General features: G+C 45.2%; 1 protein-coding gene across 1 annotated transcript in view; it reads right to left on the reverse strand.

Moving 5' to 3' along the window:
* Window positions 1–22,505, reverse strand: part of LOC142001585 (disintegrin and metalloproteinase domain-containing protein 9-like) — a 93,782-nt gene that overhangs the window by 3,142 nt on the left and 68,135 nt on the right. The window contains exons 17-19 of the mRNA XM_074976982.1: window positions 21,030–21,107; window positions 14,251–14,362; window positions 44–158 (exon numbers count right to left, since the gene is read on the reverse strand). Of these exons, the coding sequence (XP_074833083.1) occupies window positions 44–158; window positions 14,251–14,362; window positions 21,030–21,107 (305 nt within the window). The remainder of the gene's footprint in view (window positions 1–43; window positions 159–14,250; window positions 14,363–21,029; window positions 21,108–22,505) is intronic.

Here is a 22,505-nt window from a genome sequence, read left to right on the forward strand (position 1 = left end):
CTCAGTAACTCTGGGTACTACACATACATAGAATTGTACTTACCGCCTAAAGACCTGAGCAATCTGAGCTCTTTTATGGATGGCACAGCTGATAACCAGAAGAAGAAGAAGTATGCTTCCAATTGCTATTCCCATGATGACAATGTCACTAGCGGAGACTTGGGAAGAAACAGACGAAGAACATTACACTTGGTTTATACTTAGGACTTACTCATACAACAAACATTTCCCTAGAAACTGAGGCTCATCCTTTGTGAAGTGTGCATGCATCACACACACCTACAACTGTCTCATATGGACATTACCTATATCTAGATTACATATCTAGATGGACATTTTGTCGACAAAACCCAGGGAGCATTCCAGTTTCCCAATTGCGTTCTGTCAACCATTAGTTGACAGCTGTACCCCGCTCACCATGAGGAAATCTGTCGACAAAACGCCAGTGGATGTTTCAGGGAGGAGAGCCATCTGTTGACACTGGTTGGTTAGTAGGCTTCCTGCTTCTGATGAACTTGAAAAATTGCTATTACTTTTTGAGTTTTCAGCTAGCTGTTCTTCAAACTCCTTTTTAGTTTTCCTTATTATATTCCTACACTTCGGTTTATAGCCCTTCCTATTTTCATCATTAGGAAACAATTTAAACAATGTATTTTCTTCTCTCAATGTTTCTTTTACATGATTGTTAAGCCACAATGCACTTTTTCGGTTCTCTTACTGTGTTTTTTAATTTGGGGTATACATTTAAGTTGGGCCTCTATTATGCTGTCTTTGAAAACTTCCCATACATCTTGCAGTGATTTTTACTTTTGTCACTGTACCTTTTAATTCTTGTTTAACTAACTTCCTTCTCTCTCTCTCTCTCTCTCTCTCTCTCTCTCTTTTTTTTCAGTTCCTCTTTCTGAAATTAAATGCCACAGTGTCAGGCTGCTGTGGTGTTTTTCCCACCACAGACATGTTAAATTTTATTACATTATGGTCCCTTTGTACAAATGGTCCGATTCTATTTAACTCTTGGACCAGGTCCTATGCTCCATTTATGACTAAATCAAGAATTGCCTCTCTGTTCCAGAACCAGCTGCTCCAAGAAGCAGTCATTTAAAGGGTGAAGAAATTTTATTTCTGTCTCCTATCCTGAGGTGACATGTGCCCAAAGGATGTAGGAAATTTGAAATCCCCCACTATTATTGAGATTTTTTATTTTTATAGCCCTCTAATCTCCCTGGGGAATGTCTACACTTGCAAGTACATTCAAAAGTGGGGTTGAAAGACAGCCTTCTTTCAAAATAACCCACAGATCATCTACACCCCCCCCCATATTCTTCATTCTGTTGAAGTTGGACCTCTCTATTGACAGACAGTTATGCCTCAAATTTTTGAGGGATAACTCTGTTGAGGCAAAAGCAGAGTTCTGTTGAGATGCTGTTGACAGAAGGTTTTATGAGTGTAGATGCTTTGCGACCGGGTGCTGGCAAACAGGGTGCGTGCTAACAGGAGGGAGTTTGGAGAGGCTCTCCTGGAGGAGGAGAAGGAAGGAGCAAACTAAAGCACCTTGGGGTAAGTGGCTGCTTATATTTGGAGGTTTTGGGCTTGTGTGTTTGTTTGGAGTTTGGAGTTTGTTTGTTTGGAGTGCTGAGCTGAGTGTTTGTTTGTTTGTTTGAAAGGCCGTGTGCTCAGGCAGGCAGGCAGGCAGTTGGAAGCTGATTAGGTTTGAATTGAAACACCGTGTGCTGATTGGCTGAGCTGTAGGCAGAGGGAGGAGCTATCAGGGAGGCTGAGCACTTAAACCCTGCTAGTAAGCGACCAGGGAGCTTTGCGACCGGGTGCTGGCAAACAGGGTGCGTGCTAACAGGAGGGAGTTTGGAGAGGGGAGTTGAGAGGGGGAGCTTGGAGGGAGCCAGTGACTTACTTCTGTTGCCCTTAAACTAAATCCTTTATAACAACCTCTATCTGAAACATTTAATTAACCCTCATATATAACTAGAGTAGGAAATGGAGGCAGAAGCCCAGCAGCAGAGTGGGGGCTATCCTGTTTATTGTGTCGAGTGCAGTATGTATGACTACCTACCCTGTGGGCGGGTGGCGTATGTGTGCGCTCGATGCAAGGAGCTCCTGGCCCTCAGAGACCGAGTGCGTGCTTTGGAGGCCAGGGTGGCTGAACTGGAGGAGCTAAGGAAGGCAGAGGTGTTTGTGGATGAGACTTTCCGGGACATAGTAGGGCTGTCCCACCTCCAATCTGACAGTCCTGAGGCTGTTATGGAGGATGAAAGGCTCAGGGAAGGAGAGCAGTCAAGGGGAGCAGAGGGAAACCATCCCGTAGTTGGGACCCTCCTTCCAGAGGGTGATGTTGTATCCTCTCGTGCCGAGGATACTTCTCCAGGGGAGGGAGCACCAGCTGTTAGGAAGAAGCAGGTTTTAGTAGTGGGGGATTCGATCATTAGAAATATAGATAGTTGGGTTTGTGATGACCGGGAGAACCGTATGGTGACTTGCCTGCCTGGTGCGAAGGTTGCGGATCTCTCGAGGCATCTAGACAGACTTATGGGCAGTGCTGGGGAGGAGCCGGTCGTCGTGGTACATGTTGGTACCAATGACATAGGGAAGGGTAGAAGAGATGTTCTGGAGGCCAAATTTAGGTTACTAGGAAAGAGACTGAAATCCAGAACATCTTTGGTGGCATTCTCTGAAATGCTTCCAGTTCCACGCGCAGGGCCAGATAGACAGGCAGAACTTCAGAGTCTCAATGCGTGGATGAGACGATGGTGTAGGGAAGAGGGGTTTAGATTTATTAGGAACTGGGGATACTTTTGGGGTAGGGGGAGCCTATACAGGAAGGATGGGCTCCACCTAAATCAAGGTGGATCCAGACTGCTGGCATTAAACATTAAAAAGGACATAGAGCAGTTTTTAAACTAAGAGGTGGGGGAAAGCCGATTGGTGCGGGGGAGCACCTGGATCGGACGGAGACTTCTCTTACACGAGGCTCCATAGACAGGGATTCCCTAGAAGTTAGTCAGATAGGGAACGTGGGAAATAATATATGGGCAAGATCAGATGTGAAACAATCGTGCATAAAAAAATCCACCGCGTCTGTGAAAGGCGGACATATAAATAGTGGTAGTTTTCTAACATGCTTTTACACTAATGCTAGGAGTCTGTCTAATAAGATGGGTGAACTGGAGTACCTCATATCAAAGGAGGAAGTTGACATAATAGGCATCTCAGAAACATGGTGGAATGAGGACAATCAGTGGGACACTATCATACCGGGATATAAATTATATCGGAAAGACAGAACAGGTCGTGCGGGTGGCGGAGTGGTACTATATGTGAAGGATAATATAGAATCAAATGAAGTAAAAATCCTAAAGGAATCAAAATGTTCCATAGAATCATTATGGATAACAATTCATTCCTCTAACATGAATATGGCATTAGGAATATATTACCGACCACCTAACCAGGACAGTGATAGTGATGCTGAAATGTTAAGGGAGATTAGAGAGGCTATCAAAATAAAAAACACAGTAATAATAGGAGATTTCAATTATCCCCATATTGATTGGGTGCATGTCACCTCAGGACGGGATTCAGAGATTAAATTTCTTGATGCCTTAAATGACTGCTTCTTGGAGCAGCTAGTACAGGAACCCACAAGGGGAGAGTCGATTCTCGATCTAGTCTTGACTGGAACGCAGGATCTGGTCCAAGAGGTAACTGTTACTGGACCGCTTGGAAATAGTGACCACAATATAATAACTTTTAATATTCCTGTGTTGGGAAGAACACCGCAGCGGTCAAACACTCTGGCATTTAATTTCAAAAAGGGGAATTACACTAAAATGAGGAAGCTAGTTAAACAGAAACTAAAAGGTAGAGTAATTAAACTAAAATCCCTGGAAGATGCATGGAAACTGTTTAAAGACACCATACTAGAGGCCCAACTTAAATGTATACCCCAAATAAAAAAACACAGTAAGAGACCTAACAAAGAACCACCATGGCTAAACAGCCATGTTAAAAAGGCAGTGAGAGAGAAAAGGGCAGCTTTTAAAAAGTGGAAGTCAAATCCTAGTGAGGAAAATAGAAAGGAACATAAACACTCCCAAATTAACTGTCATAATGTAGTAAGAAAAGCCAAAAAAGAGTTTGAGGAACAGCTAGCCAAAAATTCAAAAAACAATAGTAAAATGTTTTTTAAATACATTAGAAGCAGGAAGCCTGCTAAAAAAGCAGTGGGGCCCTTGGATGATAAAGATATAAAAGGAGCGATCAAGGAAGACAGTGCCATTGCGGAGCGATTAAATGATTTCTTTGCTTCAGTCTTCACGGCTGAAGATGTTACAGAGGTTCCTAAATCTGAGCCAGCCTTTTTAGGCGACAAATCTGAGGAACTCACTCAGATTGAAGTGACATTAGAGGAGGTTTTGGAATTAATTGATAAGCTGAATAGTAACAAGTCTCCAGGACCAGATGGCATTCACCCAAGGGTTCTGAAAGAACTCAAATGTGAAATTGCGGAGTTATTAACAGTGGTTTGTAACCTATCCTTTAAATCCACTTTGGTACCAAATGACTGGAAGACGGCCAATATAACACCAATATTTAAAAAAGGCTCTAGAGGAGATCCTGGCAATTATAGACCGATAAGTTTAACATCAGTACCAGGTAAATTAGTAGAAACACTAGTAAAGAGTAAAATTGCAAGGCACATAGAAGAGCACGAATTGTTGGGCAAAAGTCAGCATGGTTTCTGCAGAGGGAAGTCGTGTCTGTCTAATCTATTAGAATTCTTTGAAGGGGTTAATAAACATGCGGACAAGGGGCACCCAGTGGACATAATATACCTAGATTTCCAGAAAGCCTTTGACACGGTCCCACACCAAAGGCTTTTATGTAAAGTAGGTGGTCATGGGATAGGAGGAAAGGTCCTTTCATGGATCGGGAATTGGTTAAAAGACAGAAAACAAAGGGTTGGAATAAATGGTAAATTTTCACAATGGAGGGGGGTAACTAGTGGTGTTCCCCAGGGCTCAGTCCTGGGACCGATCCTGTTCAACTTGTTCATCAATGATCTAGAAAATGAGGTAAGCAGTGAGGTGGCAAAGTTTGCAGATGACACCAAGTTGTTCAGGACAGTCAAAAGCAAAAGGGATTGTGAAGAACTACAAAAAGATCTCAGCAAACTGAGTGATTGGGCAGCAAAATGGCAAATGAAATTTAATGTGGGTAAGTGTAAGGTAATGCATGTTGGAAAAAATAACCCAAATTACACGTACTACATGATGGGGTCAAATTTAGCTACGACAGATCAGGAAAGGGATCTTGGAGTTATAGTGGATAGTTCTCTGAAGACATCCACGCAGTGTGCAGCGGCAGTTAGTAAGGCAAATAGGATGTTAGGAATTATTAAAAAAGGGATCGATAATAAGACAAAAGATATCATACTTCCCCTATATAAAACTATGGTACGCCCACATCTCGAGTACTGCGTGCAGATGTGGTCTCCTCACCTCAAAAAAGATATATTGGCATTAGAAAAGGTTCAGAAAAGGGCAACTAAGATGATTAGGGGCTTGGAAAGGGTCCCATATGGGGAGAGGCTAGAGAGACTGGGACTTTTCAGTTTGGAAAAGAGGCGATTGAGGGGCGATATGATAAGAGGTATATAAAATCATGAATGGTGTGGAGAAAGTGAATATAGAAAAATTATTTACCTTTTCCCATAATACAAGAACTAGGGGACACCAAATGAAATTGATGGGTAGTAGGTTCAAAACTAATAAAAGGAAATTTTTCTTCACACAGCGCACAGTCAACCTGTGGAACTCCTTGCCCGAGGAGGCTGTGAAGGCCAGGACTCTATTAGGGTTTAAAAAAGAGCTTGATAAATTTTTGCAGGTCAGGTCCATAAATGGCTATTAGCCAGGGATAAAGTATGGTGCCCTAGCCTTCATAACAAGGGCAGGAGATGGATGGCAGGAGATAAATCACTTGTCTTCTGTTCTCCTTCTCTGGGGCACCTGGCATTGGCCACCGTCGGCAGATGGGATGCTGGGCTTGATGGACCTTTGGTCTGACCCAGTATGGCCATTCTTATGTTCTTATGTTCTTATGTTCTCCCTGAGTTCTGTTGACAGAAAGCTCCTTCTGTCAACAGAACTCTCCAGTGTAGACACAGCCACTATCACTAACCTGGTCAGGTGGCTGGTATAATATATCCCTACTCCTATATTCTTATTATTACAGTATGGAATTACTATCCATAGAAATTCTGTGGAATATTTTGGTTCATTTATGATTTTTGCTTCGAGTCTACACTTTCTTTCACATGTAGTGCCATTCTCCAACCAGAATGACCTGTTCTGTCCTTCTGATAGACTGTGCACCCTCATGTAACTGTGCTCCATTGATTATCCTCATTCCACCAAGTTTCTAGGATGCCTATTGTATCAATATCCTCCTATAATACATGCACTCTAGGGCTACGTCTACATGTGCACGCTACATCGAAATAGCTTATTTCGATGTAGCGACATCGAAATAGGCTATTTCGATTAATAACGTCTACACGTCCTCCAGGGCTGGCAACGTCAATGTTCAACTTCGACGTTGCGCAGCCCAACATTGAAATAGGCGCAGCGAGGGAACGTCTACACACCAAAGTAGCACACTTCGAAATAGGGATGCCAGGCACAGCTGCAGACAGGGTCACAGGGTGGACTAGCGCTTCCGGGGCAACAGCTAGCCGCTCCCTTAAAGGGCCCCTCCCAGACACACTCAGCCTGCACAGCACGCGGTCTGAGGAGCCATAGGCACACAGACCCCGAGCGCTGCAGTCATGGACCCCCAGCAGCAGCAGCAGCCAGAGGTCCACCCAGCCCTCCCGGCAGGAGCAGGGCTTGCCCTGCTCCATGCCATGCGGGAGGCAGCTGAGCACCTCCTTGCTACCCCGGAGGAGGAGCTGCCCCCAGGGCAGCAGGGCTCAACCCCTAACCCTGCAGCACCCCGCCCCCCGCGTCACACGCCGGCGGCTGTGGAGCTACCCCACCAGCACCGATTGGTGGGAGCGGCTGGTGCTTGGGGAGTGGGACGATGACCGTTGGCTCAGGAACTTCAGGATGAGCCGGCAGACATTTATGGAGCTGTGCCAGTGGCTCACCCCCGCACTCAGGCACCGGGACACGGCCATGCGGCGTGCCCTCACAGTGCAGAAACGGGTCGGCATCGCTGTCTGGAAGCTGGCCACTCCCGACAGCTACCGATCCGTGGGACAGCAGTTTGGTGTCGGCAAGGCCACTGTCGGGGCTGTCGTCATGGAGGTAAGAGAACCCATGGGGGGAGGGCAGGGCAGGGGAGGGGGGCCCAGGCAGAGGAGGGCAGGGGAGGGGAGGCCAGGGCAGGGGAGGGGAGGGGAGGGGAGGCCAGGGCGGGGGAGGGCAGAGGAGGGCAGGGCAGGGGAGGGGGGCCCGGGCAGAGGAGGGCAGGGCAGGGCAGGGCCACGCACACCCTGCTCACCCCTCATTGGGGCTGTCCCATGTGCTTTCTCTGCAGGTTGTGCGTGCCATCAACGCCATGCTCCTGCACAGGCTTGTGAGGCTGGGGGACCCAGATGCCACCATCGCGGCCTTTGCCACCCTGGGCTTCCCCAACTGCTTCGGGGCTCTGGATGGGACTCACATCCCCATCCGCGCCCCGCATCACAGTGGAGGACGATACCTGAATCGCAAGGGCTACCATTCTGTCATCCTCCAGGCCTTGGTGGACAGCCGGGGACGTTTCCAGGACATTTATGTGGGCTGGCCTGGCAGCACCCACGACGCCTGGGTTTTCCAGAACTCGGGCCTGTGCCGCCGGCTGGAGGCGGGGACCTACATCCCCCAGCGGGAGATCCCTCAGGGGGACACCACCATGCCCTTCTGCGTCATCGCAGATGCGGCATACCCCCTCCGCCCGTGGCTCATGCACCTGTACACGGGCCATCTCTCCGCTAGCCAGGAGCGCTTCAACGAGCGCCTGAACCACGTGTGCCAGGTGGTGGAGCGCTCATTTGGCCGCCTGAAGGGATGCTGGAGATGTCTCCTGACCCGCCTGGATGCAGGCCCCAACAACATCCCCCAGATTGTGGGTGCCTGCTGCGCCCTGCACAATTTGGTGGAGAGCAAGGGGGAGACCTTTTTCCAGGGCTGGGCTGCGGAGGCCGGCAGGGCAGACGTCCAGCCACCTGCTGCCCCCAGTTGGCAGGTGGACCCCGAAAGGACCCGGGTCCGGGAGGTCCTGCGGGCCCACTTCAATGATGAGGCCGCAGGGTGAACTCTGCCCAGGCCCCCCACTGCCCGCCCCTTCCTCCACCACACTCCTGCCCCAATGCCCACACCATGGAGCACCCCACCACACCCCCCTCCCACTTTTCCTGGACAAATGACAGCACACACTTGTGGCTGAACTTTAACTGGTTTTTCTTTGAGAACTTTTTTTTTTAACTGTAAATATATAAAACAAGAACAAACTATATACAACATGTGGAAACAAACTAATATGTACAAATAAAACAATAGTAAGAAACAAGTGTCCTCATTAATAAAAAGAAAACCAGGGAGGATAAAGGGGAGAACTATTTACATGGGGGGGACGGGGCAAACGGGGGGCACCAAATAATAAGTCCCAACTATATACAAGGGGGGGGCCACGTCCCGGGCCCCTCGCCCCTACAGTCCGGCACTGGGCGTGGGCGGCCGCTATTCCTATCCCCTCATGGGGTTAGCGACTTCGACGTCTTGCCGCCTAACGTCGAAGTTAACTTCAAAATAGCGCCCGACGTGTGTAGCCGTGACAGGCGCTATTTCGAAGTTAGTGCCGCTACTTCGAAGTAGCGTGCACGTGTAGACACGGCTTAGTTCACCCATCTTATTATTCTTGACGTGTTGAATGGCACTCTTTTTCATTTGACTATTTTTCATCTGATTTTACCCATATTTTATCACCTTCCATCCTGTACTCCTTACAGGAACATGGAGAATCTTTATGTATAGACTCTCCCCTAAGATTCTTTTGGCAAGCGGTGTCTGCTTAGGCTGTGTCCGCACCTGTGGCCTAGCCAACTCTTCTCCCCTCAAGGGCAGAAAATGTGCACTGAGCCAAACTGTCCTAAACCCAGCTGTTGCAGGATTCCATAGAAATGAGGAAGGAGGGTAGGTCATGGATAACACAACTTCAGGAACTACAGTTACTGTAGGGAAAGTTAACTGTTCTTCCTCCTTTGATATATACAGTGTTGCTATAGCTATGCTGGTCCCAGAATATTATAGAAACAAGGGAGCTCAGGCATTGTCTTTTATTGGATCAACTTTTGTTAATGAAAAAGACAATCTTCTTCAGCAACTAAAGAAGAGCTCTGAGTAAGCTTCAAAATTTGTCTAACTCACCAACAAAAGTTGGTTCAATGAAAGATACTGCCTCACTCACCTTACTTTTCTGAGACATTGGTCACATGCATTCCATGCTGCAGATGACCCACTCTGATTTCATATATAGAAAGCTGTCGCTCAGCATCTATCTGACTGACGACTGAAGGACTGCTTTGCCAAAGTGTGTATCAGATCTTGGGGTCTCAGACTGGGAATAGTCAAGGACTACACTGGCAGTTCTCACCACATGGGAAGAAATGCTCTGAAGCTTAGATGAATAGCTCTGAGCTCTAGCACATTGTACGATAGTGAGTTTCTTCAAGAGAGACTAGTGTGTTTGTGTTTGAAAATGGTCGAGGTAAGCTCCCCATCTGAGTATGGGAATATCCATCACTAGCCTCTTGCTAAATGGAGTTTGAGAAAATTTTGGAGTTTGAGATGATTCTTCTACTAAGTTAATGATGAGCAAGGACTTTTCACCAGACCTGCACCTTTGTGTCAATATGTCTGTTGAACAGATATAATTTTCTCATCTTAATGATCCTTGCATGCAGCATACATGAAAGTTGGCATACTGTGTTACAGATACGCAAGGGGCCATTTGACCAAGAAACCTGAGGCAGACTCTTAATTAAGAATTTGATGATAAGCAGCAGCTGGCTGAGTTTTGCTATGGTGGTGAATCCATACTGTGGCAGATAAGCATGTGCTGTTGTGAAATCTACTGCTGTGTGCACTTTGTTCTCTGAGCTGAAAATAAAAATGATTTTTTCTCATTGATTCTGAGAGCTAATATGATGAAACGTTGCAGGATCTGATGGACTGAGTCCTTTACCTGCTGGGTTGATCTTTCTTGAATGAACAAATTATCTGTGTACAGGAAGCCACAGGCACGAGAACTTGGGGTGTGGGGAGTGTTGACTCACCACCAAGTTGTACGGTTACGAGTTTGCTGCCACTGTCAGAAGGAAGTTAGTATTATTTTGCAGTTCTTGCCTGGAGCTCTGCTGCATCTGTGTGGTGTGATCAGGAATTGCACTATTTCCCATGTTTGAAACATTGTACACAGTCTTCTTAGTTTCCCTACTATCAAAGGGTTCCAGCACCACTGAGAATGTCTGGATCCCCTGCTTTCTCATGTTAGTCACTACTGCCAAGTACTTGGTGAAAACTCTTGAAGTTGTTGCTAGACTGAAGATCAGGAATCTGTACTTGAAAACTCAGGTACTCTTCCATACATGCCAGATGAACTGTGTGAAAATGTGCTCTGCAGGTTGAGAACTGGAAACTAGTCATGAGGGAGAAGCTAGGGATAACATACTGAAGTTGAAATGGTGGGTAAAGGCACTGAGCCATCTAAGTTCAGGAGTGGAGGCCATTTCCACTTCTTCTCCACTTTTGGAAAATAACATGAACGTACTCTGCAAGGAACTTACCTGGGTTCCAGAGGCTCTGTGTGATTGTTAATCAGGAAACCCACGCTATCCCTGAGAGGGAGGGGACACCCAAAGCAGATTTAGAGCCTCCCACAGTAGTGCAGGAATATTTTTAAGAGCAGGAGGGCTGAAATCCAGCCCCTTTACACTGTCCATCCACATCAGCTGAGGCTGGGAGTAAAGCTCTGGTGCACAGGGCCAGCAGCCAGGACCCTGGGTGTGGGGCTGGCAGCAGAGCCCCTGGATGCATGGCAGGCAGCAGAGCCCCTGGTATGCAGGCTGGTGTCTGGGACCCTGGGCATGGGGTTAGCAGCAGAGCCACTGGAGTGCAAGGTGGGAGCCAGAACCTTAGGCATCAGGCCATCAGCTGAGACCCCACCATGCACAGTGGCAGCACAGCACCCTGACATGTCGGGCTGGCAGCAGAGTCTCCAGCACCCAGGCTGGCAGCTGGGACCCTGGGCACAGAAGTGGCAGCAGAGCCCCCTGGCATTCAGGGTGGCAGCAAGGATCAGCCTGGCAGTGCTGCAGTGCCCTGTTCACCCTTAGTTACTATGCCTATGATCTGCTAGGCAACCAAGAGGGAAAGAGGATAGATACTATTTATGGTGACAGGGGCCCCTGTTGGTTCAAGGAAGGATAAGAGACGAGCCAGCTCAGAGGAGGAGCAGTGTCTGAGAGTTGGGGGACAGGGGGCAAGGTCAAATGATTGGCCAGTGGAAGGCTGGGAAGAAGAGCTTATTTGACAAACAGGAAATGAGATACACAGTTAGGGAGCACTGTGAGAGGGGAGAAGTTGTTCTGAAGAAATTTGGAGCCAGCCACAGAAAATGAAAGAATTCCTATGTTGTGAGTTGGTTTGTCTCAGGACTCTGTGCAGAATTGCCTCTGAAAACTGGCCTCTGGGGACCTGACAGTAGTATCCTTCAGCTCAGTCCTTGCCGTCTTCAAGGTGACTCCCAGTTTAAAGAGTTTTGCTAGGCAAACCACCACCCAGTCAGGCTGAGTTAGTGCTTCACCTCCCTCAAAAAATCAGCCTCCCATAGCCAGCTTTGTTGTAGTTGCTAGTCCAGAATTCCCTAGCTACTATGAGCTTATCTCAGCCTTAGGACTGGAGGGTTAAAGTTTGGATTTTATTACAGTTATTGCAGTCTTAACCTTGAATGCTTACATCTACTTCTGGTAAGGGGAAATCCTGGGAATGGAAGCTGCCAGACTTCTATGTGAAGAGAACACCAGCCAGCGCTAAGGATCATGCTCAGAATTGTGAATGTATTATATTTTAGATTACTTTAGATACCTCCTACTCCCTGAACTGTGTCCTCAAGCCAAGAGTAAGGGTTTGAAGCTTTTATTGTCTGCTGACTATTGAATTGGGATACTAGTTTTTATATTTACTCTATTTGGTCATGTTAGTCCAGAGGTGTTCTTTCCCATTGGGATGACACTTGTGCCCTCCATACACTCATTTTACCAGCAGAGGGGAGATGCCTCAGTTCCCCTTCTCTTACCTAAAAAGACTGTGATATAGAGGAAAATGAGGAAGAGGAAGGCCATGACCTGTTAGTAATCTTTTTTTTTTTTCTGATGAATACACACACTCTACTTCAGGTAACTCCAGAACCATTCAGAAAGGTGGAGACTTTTGGAGTCTGCCTGAATAAAACTGTAACTCCAAATTTGAGATATAGCACAGTGTCTCACGAAAGCATGCATTGATGATTTATCTGCAGCTTTACATTTGTCCCCTGTAGCCACCTGAACCAAAAATTCATCATACAAGCATGGGCTTATGGACATTACTTTTAAATTCTCTAGTTCTGGGAAGTCTGCAGTGCAGTTCAGTAGGGACTATCATAAGAAGGAGAATTTATACTTTTTACACTAATGCATTGGCTCCAAGGTCAGAAGGGACTGCCGTAGAACAAGACATAAAAATTTCCCAAAATAATTTATTTTGAACAAGAGCATCTCTGTCAAAAAAAAAACACTACAACTTTCATCTACAACCATTTAATTATTTCTTTCAATGTGTTCTAAAGACTTCCATTTGAGTAAGTCAGACTAAAGAGACTATAGTTGTCTTAGAGTAAAGATTTTTATTAATCTCTTTCACGTGCCCATTCTTTTGGTATTCTCGGATGCAGATTATTGTGTCCTCTCACTTGAGCACAATAGCATCTTTATATTTGTATGTTATAAACATGCTATGAACTGTGGCACAGATAAATGGCCTGTCACCCCGAAGTTTGCAAGAATGGGATAAAAAGTATGCAAAGGGAAATTTTGTCCATAATGAGACCAATCAATCATGGGACCATTAGGTAATGCCAGCTTTTGGACAGAACATCTACAGATATCAGACCACAAGTGTGTCTTAGCAACAAACTGTTGTATATGACGACACGTATCAGAGGGGTAGCCAAATTAGTTTGCATCTTCAAAAACAACAGTCCTGTGGCACCATATAGACTAACAGATATTTTGGAGCGTAAGCTTTCATGGGCAAAGACTTGCTTCATCAGATGCGTGAGCTGAGTCTGGAACCCCCATTTATGCATCTGATGAAGCGGGTCTTTGCCCATGAAAGCTTATGCTCCAAAATATCTGTTAGTCTATAAGGTGCCACAGGACTTTTTCTTGTTGTTGTATGTGATGTCCATGATCACCTACAGGAGACGGATGCCTCAACATTTACAGGTTAAGGAAACGATAAGTAAGGGGGAGAAACCCCTAATGAACATGCATTAGACATAGTGGCATCAGCACCATATTTTATAAACATTACATCCAAGCCTGTGGGAGGGAGAAGAGAAAGGTGCAGGCCTTGGGAGATGAGGAAGGTGATGGTGGTGAGGAAGATAATGGTTAATATTTCAGGTTGTTCTGCAAGTGATGGTGAGAATTTATGGATGCTCAGAAGTACATGATGTATTATTCCTTTTCAGTTTGCTGGGTCTGAATGTTTGTGTCTTTGCCAAATATATCAATAAACTATTGCAAATGAAAAAGTGTTCTTGTAGCGTGAGTGTTGCAACCATGGATACTAGAGCTCTCAACTATACAGCAATGTTAATAAGATTGCACCTGAACTTGGGACAAGAATTCATCAAATCTTGGAGTGATAACAGAGAATTCTTAAGTAATCGATAGCATTAATACATAAGCTACAGCTCAGGCTACACTTGGTTTGAGTAAAGAAAGGAGAATCATGCCTTTTGGGTATTTATAAGTAAAGACATGCAGGTCTGTTGAAGCGCAACCCCAAGCCGTTCACATTGCTGTAGTGTAGCCTGGACTTGATAAAGAGCTAGAAGGGCCATATTAGCATATAGGTTACAGATTCCTGGCTTTAGAGTGAAAAACAGGATAAAATACAAAGCGCTCAGTGTTTTCACATCACTTACGTGCTGCAGTTGGAGGGGGCCCACTATCAACACTTCCTCCAAATCCTCTTAATTTACAGTCTGGGGGAGCCCACCCAAAATTACAATGGCAGCTTTTCTTACTGTTGCACACCTGAAACAGATTAACAGGAACATAATGAGTAAGTCAGTGAGCTCTTGGTGCATTCTAACTGCTCTGTACTGTACAGAAACACATATTAAATAAGAGAGAAAATGCTCATTTTACCTGCTACTGTAGGCTTCTCCAAATCTTTTGAGATGAGCACCAAGATAACTAGCTACCCAGAGTTTCCACCTTTGGCAGGAGGAATTAATGTTCTAATGTTGGTTTATTAATATGCAACCTAATCTTCTGACACAGGGGTCAGCAACCTTTCTGAGGCAGAGTGCCAAAATTTGGCCGTTTGACCTCTATGTATGGTCAGAGTGCTGATGATACTTTGAAAAATCACTATCTACAACAGCTCATTAATAAATAAATGAAGATGCAGAGCTTTATTGTTTAGGTGGCAGTTGGTAGCATTATCTAGTTTTTTGTTAATCCATAGGCAGCATGGCTTTGAGGAAGCTCCTGGCTCCATGGGGGAGGAGGGGTGTGGCTGAGCTCCTGCCTCATGTCCCAATGAAAATCAGTTTTTGTGCCTCTCTTGGCACCTGTGCCAGGGGTTGCTGACCCCTGATCGCTAATTTCTCTAACCAATTAAATCAGTTGTCCTTTCGTTTGACTTTTGTAGGAGTGTATTTTGGAGCTGAAGGACAAAGTTTACTGGTATCACGGAACTGCTGCTCTGGTAGGGATCACCAAGCCTTTGAAACCAGAGTATATGATAGAGCAAACTTCCCCTCAGATGAGAAATCCATTGTGCAGAGTTATTATTTTTATGAAGAAACATCTAATATTATTGAAACCCCCAGAGAAATCATGTGTCAAGCCTCAAAAGGAAAAATAAGGAGTGAGAACTAAGAGAAGAATGCGCCTGGCAGAGCTGATTTCTTCCTCCTCTTTGGCTTGGACTATAAAAAGTAGAGAGCTGGGCATTCTTATCATGGAGGAGTACGTTTTACACTTATGTAATGCTGGTTGGATTAGCCTGTAGGTGTGGAACTCCATTTTCAGCCATGCAATTGCTATTGTTTCTATGTTTGCACTGAACCATTTGGTGCTAGGTATACCATTTGGAAAAAAAAGTTGGTTCATTGACTTATGTGCAGTAGAGAAGAAGGGAGGTGATAATAAAATAGGCTTTCTATTTCTAGATGTAAACTGAGGTAAGAAAACAAAGCTGATTGTTATAATTTGACATTTAGTTTGCTGTGATACAGAATGGATATAAGAAGATTCAGGTCCCGTTGGGTTAGCTGGTGCAAATATATGTGGTAAGTGACAATTCTTGTCCCAAAGAACTTGGTTAGAAGATGACGGAGTTCAGATGAAGGCTCAGCAATATGGTAATCTTGGGTCAGGACAAAAATCAGCAAGATTTTTTCTGTAGAACTGAGTTTTAAGAAAGCTTTTTAGTAAAGGTATAGGTCAAACCCCTCTAATCTAGAACTCTTTCATTGGGCAACATCTGTATTGTGTATGCTTTCATCTTCTCCTCAGATTTGGCAATTCATGTGCTTATTACAAGCTGAGCTCCTCTTTTCAGCCCACTAAAGATATTTAACTCCCTAACAGTGTGACTGAAACTAGGGCACGTACATCCTCAGCTTCTTGTCCCAGTTTCACGTGTGTGAGTGTGTGTGTGTGTGATGTAAATAGTGATTCATAGAATCATAGAATCATAGAACACTAGGACCGGAAGGGGCCTCGAGAGGCCATCGAGTCCAGTCCCCTGCCCCGACAGCAGGACCGACCACTATCTACACCATCCCTGATAGACATCTATCTAATCTGTTCTTAAATATCTCCAGCGAGGGAGATTCCACAACCTCCCTTGGCAACTTATTCCAGTACTTGACCACCCTGACAGTTAGGAACTTTTTCCTAATGTCCAACCTAAACTTCCCTTGCTGCAGCTTAAGTCCATTGCCTCTTGTTCTCTCCTCAGAGGCCAAGAAGAACAAGTTTTCTCCCTCCTCCTTATGGCACCTTTTAAGATATCTGAAAACTGCTATCATGTCCCCCCCCAATCTTCTCTTTTCCAAGCTAAACAAGCCCAATTCTTTCAGCCTTTCTTCATAAGTCATGTTCTCCAAACCTTTTATCATTCTAGTTGCTCTTCTCTGGACCTTCTCTAATTTCTCCACATCTTTCTTGAATTGGGGTGCCCAGAATTGGACACAATATTCCAGCTGAGGCCTAACCAGTGCAGAGTAGAGCGGAAGAATGATTTCTCGTGTCTTGTTCACAGCACACCTGCTAATGCATCCCAGAATCATGTTTGCTTTTTTTGCAACAGCATCACACTGTTGACTCATATTTAACTTGTGATCTACTAGAACCCCTAGATCCCCTTCTGCTGTACTCCTTCCTAGACAGTCTTTTCCCATTCTGTATGTGTGAAACAGAGTATTCCTTCCGAAGTGCAGCACCTTACATTTATCTTTATTAAACTTCATCCTGTTTACTTCAGACCATTTCTCCAATTTATCTAGATCATTCTGAATTATGACCCTATCCTCCAAGGTAGTTGCAACCCCTCCCAGCTTGGTATCATCTGCAAACTTAATAAGCGTACTTTCTATGCCAATATCCAAATCATTAATGAAGATATTGAACAGAACTGGTCCCAGTACAGACCCCTGCGGAACCCCACTTGTTATGCTTTTCCAGCAGGATTGAGCACCATTAACAACTACTCTCTGGGTACGATTAGCCAGCCAGTTATGCACCCACCTTATTACAGCCCCATTTAAGTTGGACTTGCCTAGTTTGTCGATAAGAATATTATGCGAGACCGTATCAAATGCTTTACTAAAGTCTAGGTATACCACATCCACTGCTTCTCCCTTATCTACGAGTCTCGTTATCGTGTCAAAAAAAGCTATCAGGTTGGTTTGACATGATTTGTTTTTTACAAAACCATGCTGGCTGTTCCCTATCACTTTACTACCTTCCAAGTGCTTGCAGATGACTTCCTTAACTACCTGCTCCATTACCTTTCCTGGCACAGAAGTTAAGCTGACTGGCCTGTAATTTCCTGGGTTGCTCTTGTTCCCCTTTTTGTAGATGGGCACTATATTTGCCCTCTTCCAGTCTTCTGGAATCTCTCCTGTCTCCCATGACTTTCCAAAAATGAGAGCTAACGGCTCAGCTACCTCTTCTATCAGCTCCTTGAGGATTCTAGGATGCATTTCATCAGGCCCTGGTGACTTGCAGACATCTAATTTTTCCAAATGGTTTTTAACTTGTTCTTTTTTTATTTCAAAAACTAACTCTACCCCTTTTCCACCAGCATTCACTATGTCAGGCATTCCTTCAGACTTCTCTGTGAAGACCGAAACAAAGAAGTCATTTAGCATCTCTGCCATTTCCAAGTTCCCCGTTACTGTTTCTCCCTCCTCACTGAGCAATGGCCCTACCCTGTCCTTGGTCTTCCTCTTGTTTCTAATATATTTGTAAAAGGCCTTCTTGTTACCCTTTATGCCTGTAGCTAGTTGGAGCTCATTTTGTGCCTTAGCCTTTCTAATTTTACTCCTGCATTCCTGTGTTATTTGCCTATGTTCATTCTTTGTAATTTGTCCCAGTTTCCATTTTTTATAGGATTCCTTTTTTAGTTTGAGATCATGCAGGATCTCCTTGTTAAGCCAAGGCGGTCTTTGCCCATATTTACTATCTTTCCTACACAGGGGAATAGCTTGTTTTTGGGCCCTTAATAATGTCTCTTTGAAAAACTGCCAACTCTCCTCAGTTGTTTTTCCCCTCAGTTTTTCCACCCATGGGATCTTACCTACCAGCTCTCTGAGTTTACCAAAATCTGCCTTCCTGAAATCCATCATCTCTATGTTGCTGTTTTCCCTCCTACCAGTCCTTAGAATTGTGAATTCTATGATTTCATGATCACTTTCACCCAAGCAGCCTCACACTTTCAAATTCTCGACCAAGTCCTCCTTATTTGTTGAAATCAAATCCAGAACAGTTTCTCCCCTGGTGGCTTTTTCAACTTTTTGGAATAAAAAATTGTCTCCAATGCAGTCTAAGAATTTATTGGATAGTCTGTGCCCCGCTGTATTAGTGTCCCAGCATATATCTGGATAGTTAAAGTCCCACATCACCACCAAATCCTGGGCTCTGGATGATTTTGTTAGTTATTTAAAAAAAGCATAATCCACCTCTTCCACCTGGTTAGGTGGCCTGTAGTAGACTCCTAACAGGACATCAACCTTGTTTTTTACCCCTCTTAAACTAACCCACAGACTCTCAACACGTCCATCTCCTATGTCCATCTCCACCTCAGTCCAAGTGTGTACATTTTTTATATATAAGGCAACACCTCCCCCCTTTTTTCCCTGTCTATCTTTCCTAACCAGGCTGTAGCCTTCAATACCAACATTCCAATCATGTGTATTATCCCACCAAGTTTCTGTGATGCCAATGATATCATAGTTGTATTTTTTTATTAGCACTTCCAGTTCTTCCTGCTTATTACCCATACTTCTTGCATTGGTATTTAGGCATCTTAGATATTGATTTGAACTTTCCCCCCAGTTTTTACCTGGCCCTCTTTTTACTCTGACATTGTTGCCCATGCTCCCTCCTACTTCCAACCCATCTCCCAGGTTTCCATGTTCTCCACTTACCTGCGGGCTTTGCTCCCCTGTCCCCGGCAAACCTAGTTTAAAGCCCTCCTCACCAGGTTAGCAAGTCTGTGTCCGAATATGGTCTTTCCCCTCCTCAAAAGGTGAACGCCATCTCTGCCTAGCAGTCCTTCCTGAAATAGCATCCCGTGGTCGAAGAAACCAAAGCCTTCCCGGCAACACCATCCACACAGCCAGGCATTCACCTCTAGGATGCACCTGTGTCTGTCTGGGCCCCTAACCGCAACAGGAAGGATTGAAGAGAATACCACCTGCGCCCCAAACCCCTTCACCTGTGCCCCCAGAGCCCTGTAGTCGCTCTTGACCTGCTCAGCATTACACCTCACAGTATCATTAGTGCCCACATGGATGAGAAGCATGGGATAGTAGTCTGAGGGCCGGACAATCCTCGACAATGCCTCTGTAACATCTCGGATACGGCAGGCAGCATACCTCCCAAGACGAAATGTCAGGGTGACAGATAGGTGCCTCTGTCCCCCTCAAAAGAGAGTCTCCGACCACCACTACTCTGCGTTTCCTTCTTGCAGTGGTGGTAGGAGACTTCTCAGCCTTGGGGGTACAAGGCTTCTCCTCTTCTGTACTGGGCAACTCATCTCCTGTAGCAAGTACAGCATAACGATTTTCCAGTACCACAGTGGGAGGGTTCTGTGCAGGGATGGAACACTGCCTGCTGCCAGAAGTAACCAGCTGCCAGTGCCCACCCTGGTCTACCTCTTTCTCCACCAGTGGTTTATCAGCCTTCCTGTACACTGGGACAGTCACCTTAGCAGACCCCAGATGAATACTATCTAGGAACTGCTCGTGGATTCGGATACTCCTCAACCTGGACACCTCCTCCTGTATCTCTCTCACCTGCTGCCTGAGAGATTCCACCAGCAGGCACCTATCACACTGAACGGTCCCCTCAGCCTGGATATCAGTAACTGGGACGTGCAAGGCACAGTCCTTGCAAGGCCACACCAGGGTCTGGGTAGAGGCATCCATGGTAAGACAGTCTGTCTGGCTACAGGCACAGGTGGAGGAGACAGCAGTAGTGGTGGCACAGGTGTTGCGGGTCTTTCAGACCATCGTAGGCCTCCCTTCTGCCAAACTCCCTCTGTCAAACTCCCTCTGTCAAACTCCCCTGTCTGCAGCTCCCTGTCTGCAGCTCCCTGTCCACTTCGCTCCCCTGGTCGCTCCTGCCTCTGGCTTTTAAGCCTGCTGGCCTCTCTCAGGCCCTCCCCCTATGAGTCACACAGTGGAGGGGTGGCGGTGGGAAAGGTCAAGAATTAGATTAGATTAATTAGATTAATCTAATTCTTGACCTTCCCCCCCACCCCTCCATTCTCTGATTTGCTCACCTAGATCATTTTTTTCTGATCTGTCCTCCTTGATTATTGTTTTTGGTTCTCTGTGCCTTAAATATTGAGTCTGTTCTGGTCTGGCTATGGTCTGAAGAAGTGGGTCTGTCCCACGAAAGCTCACCTAATAAATTATTTTGCTAGTCTTTAAAGTGCTACTTGACTGCTTTTTGTTTTGATAGTATATAGACTAGCATGGCTCCCTCTCTGTTACCAAGTCCTGAGAATGTTGATTGCTGAGGCTCAACATTTACCTACCTACCAGCTGGACAGTAATGGACTGCGTGGCTCATGTTGCTTTTTAGTGAGATTCTTAATTCTTTAACTATTACAGGAGCTCTCTTTTTATCTCAAGCAGTAAAGGCTTGACTTCTTCAAACCAAAAGATCAGACTTCTAGCCCATACCCCCAAAAGCTTATAGCTACGCCCAGCAAGTATCTTATCCAGTCTGTGTCTGTCCATCCCTTCTACCCATGGGAAAGAAAGAATCTTAGGAGAATGAGGGAAAAACACAATGTGCGTGGGTGGGTAGGTGGGGACAGGTAGGGAATACAGAACCCCTTATGTGAGTGAAAGGTTCGAGGGATTGCAGCAACTTCCTGAAATAGAGGTAGATTAGAAGGTGTCAAGACAGATTTTATAAAGAATATTGGCGGGTATGAATCTTTAGCACTTACCCCTCTGTTACTGCATTTTGTGTAATTACAATCATAATTCAGAATTGAAACATGAACGCATGTCCTGTTAATACAGATCTGCAAAAATTCATAAATAAATATATATTAGAAAATAGGATGACATTAGGAAAGTCGTTTTTTCTGACTGGTTATTAAAGGTGAGAGCCATGCTATAAGTCAAAAAGAAAGATAATGGTATATAACTGTTATTTCAGAATTTTTTTAGTACAAAGTCACACTTGTGAGCGTGCTACATTTGATCTCGGCCTCACAGTCAAATCCCTCTAGAAAGCAACAAGCATTAAGGTCAAGCATGTCCTCATTTGCAGCACAGAGTTACTTCCACTCCTTCAAAACCAGCAACAGAGACTCTGAAGAAGCGAGGAGGGCAGATATATTTGCACAATCTACTCAAAATGTCAGTTTCTGGAAAATAGCATTTCTCCTTTAAGTGTTTGTAGTGTAGAAGTGAACAAATAAAAGCCACCCAGGGTTTCCCTATTGCTCCCCATCCATTCAAAATTATCATCCTAGTTCAGTTTTTCTCCCCATCCTATATATTCCTCTACTAGCTCCACCTTTATTCACTGCTTTGCATTTAAATTTTTTATCTTTACCCATTACCGTCACCTGGTCAGACGTGACCATTCTGGCCAGTATTTCCATCACTACCCAACAGACAGCTAATCTGCTATTTACATCCCCTGTCTTTGGTGGGAACAAGGAAGAGTCCTGCTGAGGAGATTCCCAAAGAGAACCTGCACAAAGAAAATCTTTAGAATATGAAACGGACATTCAGAATTAATATTTGTGCTTTATAAATCAATCCATTGTTGAAAATTGTGTGAGGAGGGAAAAAAGGTTGGTGAGGAGCTAATGTTCAAATGGGGCATGAACCTGAAATTCTTAGGATGATGGTGGTAAAATGAGATGAGAGGAAAATGGACGGGTCCAGCTTCAAACTATAGATTTTAATTGATGGCACAAAAAGTGCTATGGATGGGTCTGGATGAGTGTCATCAGTCTCCCATAGTGCACTAATCTCCTCCCCCTCCCTCCTGAAAGCAACAGCAAAAAGTGTTTTTGTGCCCCTTTTTCCACTGGGTATCCATGCAGGTGCCATTGCAAGGCCAGCATGGAACCTGCCCAGCTTCAAACTGTTGTGGCAACTATTATGAGCACCTCACATATTGTGCTGAGGTAGGTGCAGAGTCTAAGCAGCCTTCAGAGTGATGAGGACTCTGAGGAGGACACAGACATACATGGATGTGAAACAGTGGAGAGGAGGAACAGGAAGACACTGGCTGTTCTTGATGCTCTGTGTGCAGTGGAGTGCCAGTTTTGGTGCTGTGAAACAAGCTCAGACTAGTGGGACCAGATTGATCTGCAGGTATAGGATCATCGTCAGTGGCTGCAAAACTTCTGCATGCATAAGGTCACTTTCACAGAGATTTGCGAACTGCTTTCCTTCACCCG

Source organism: Carettochelys insculpta, chromosome 1, assembly GCF_033958435.1.
Source record: "Carettochelys insculpta isolate YL-2023 chromosome 1, ASM3395843v1, whole genome shotgun sequence".
Lineage (NCBI taxonomy): Eukaryota > Metazoa > Chordata > Testudines > Carettochelyidae > Carettochelys > Carettochelys insculpta.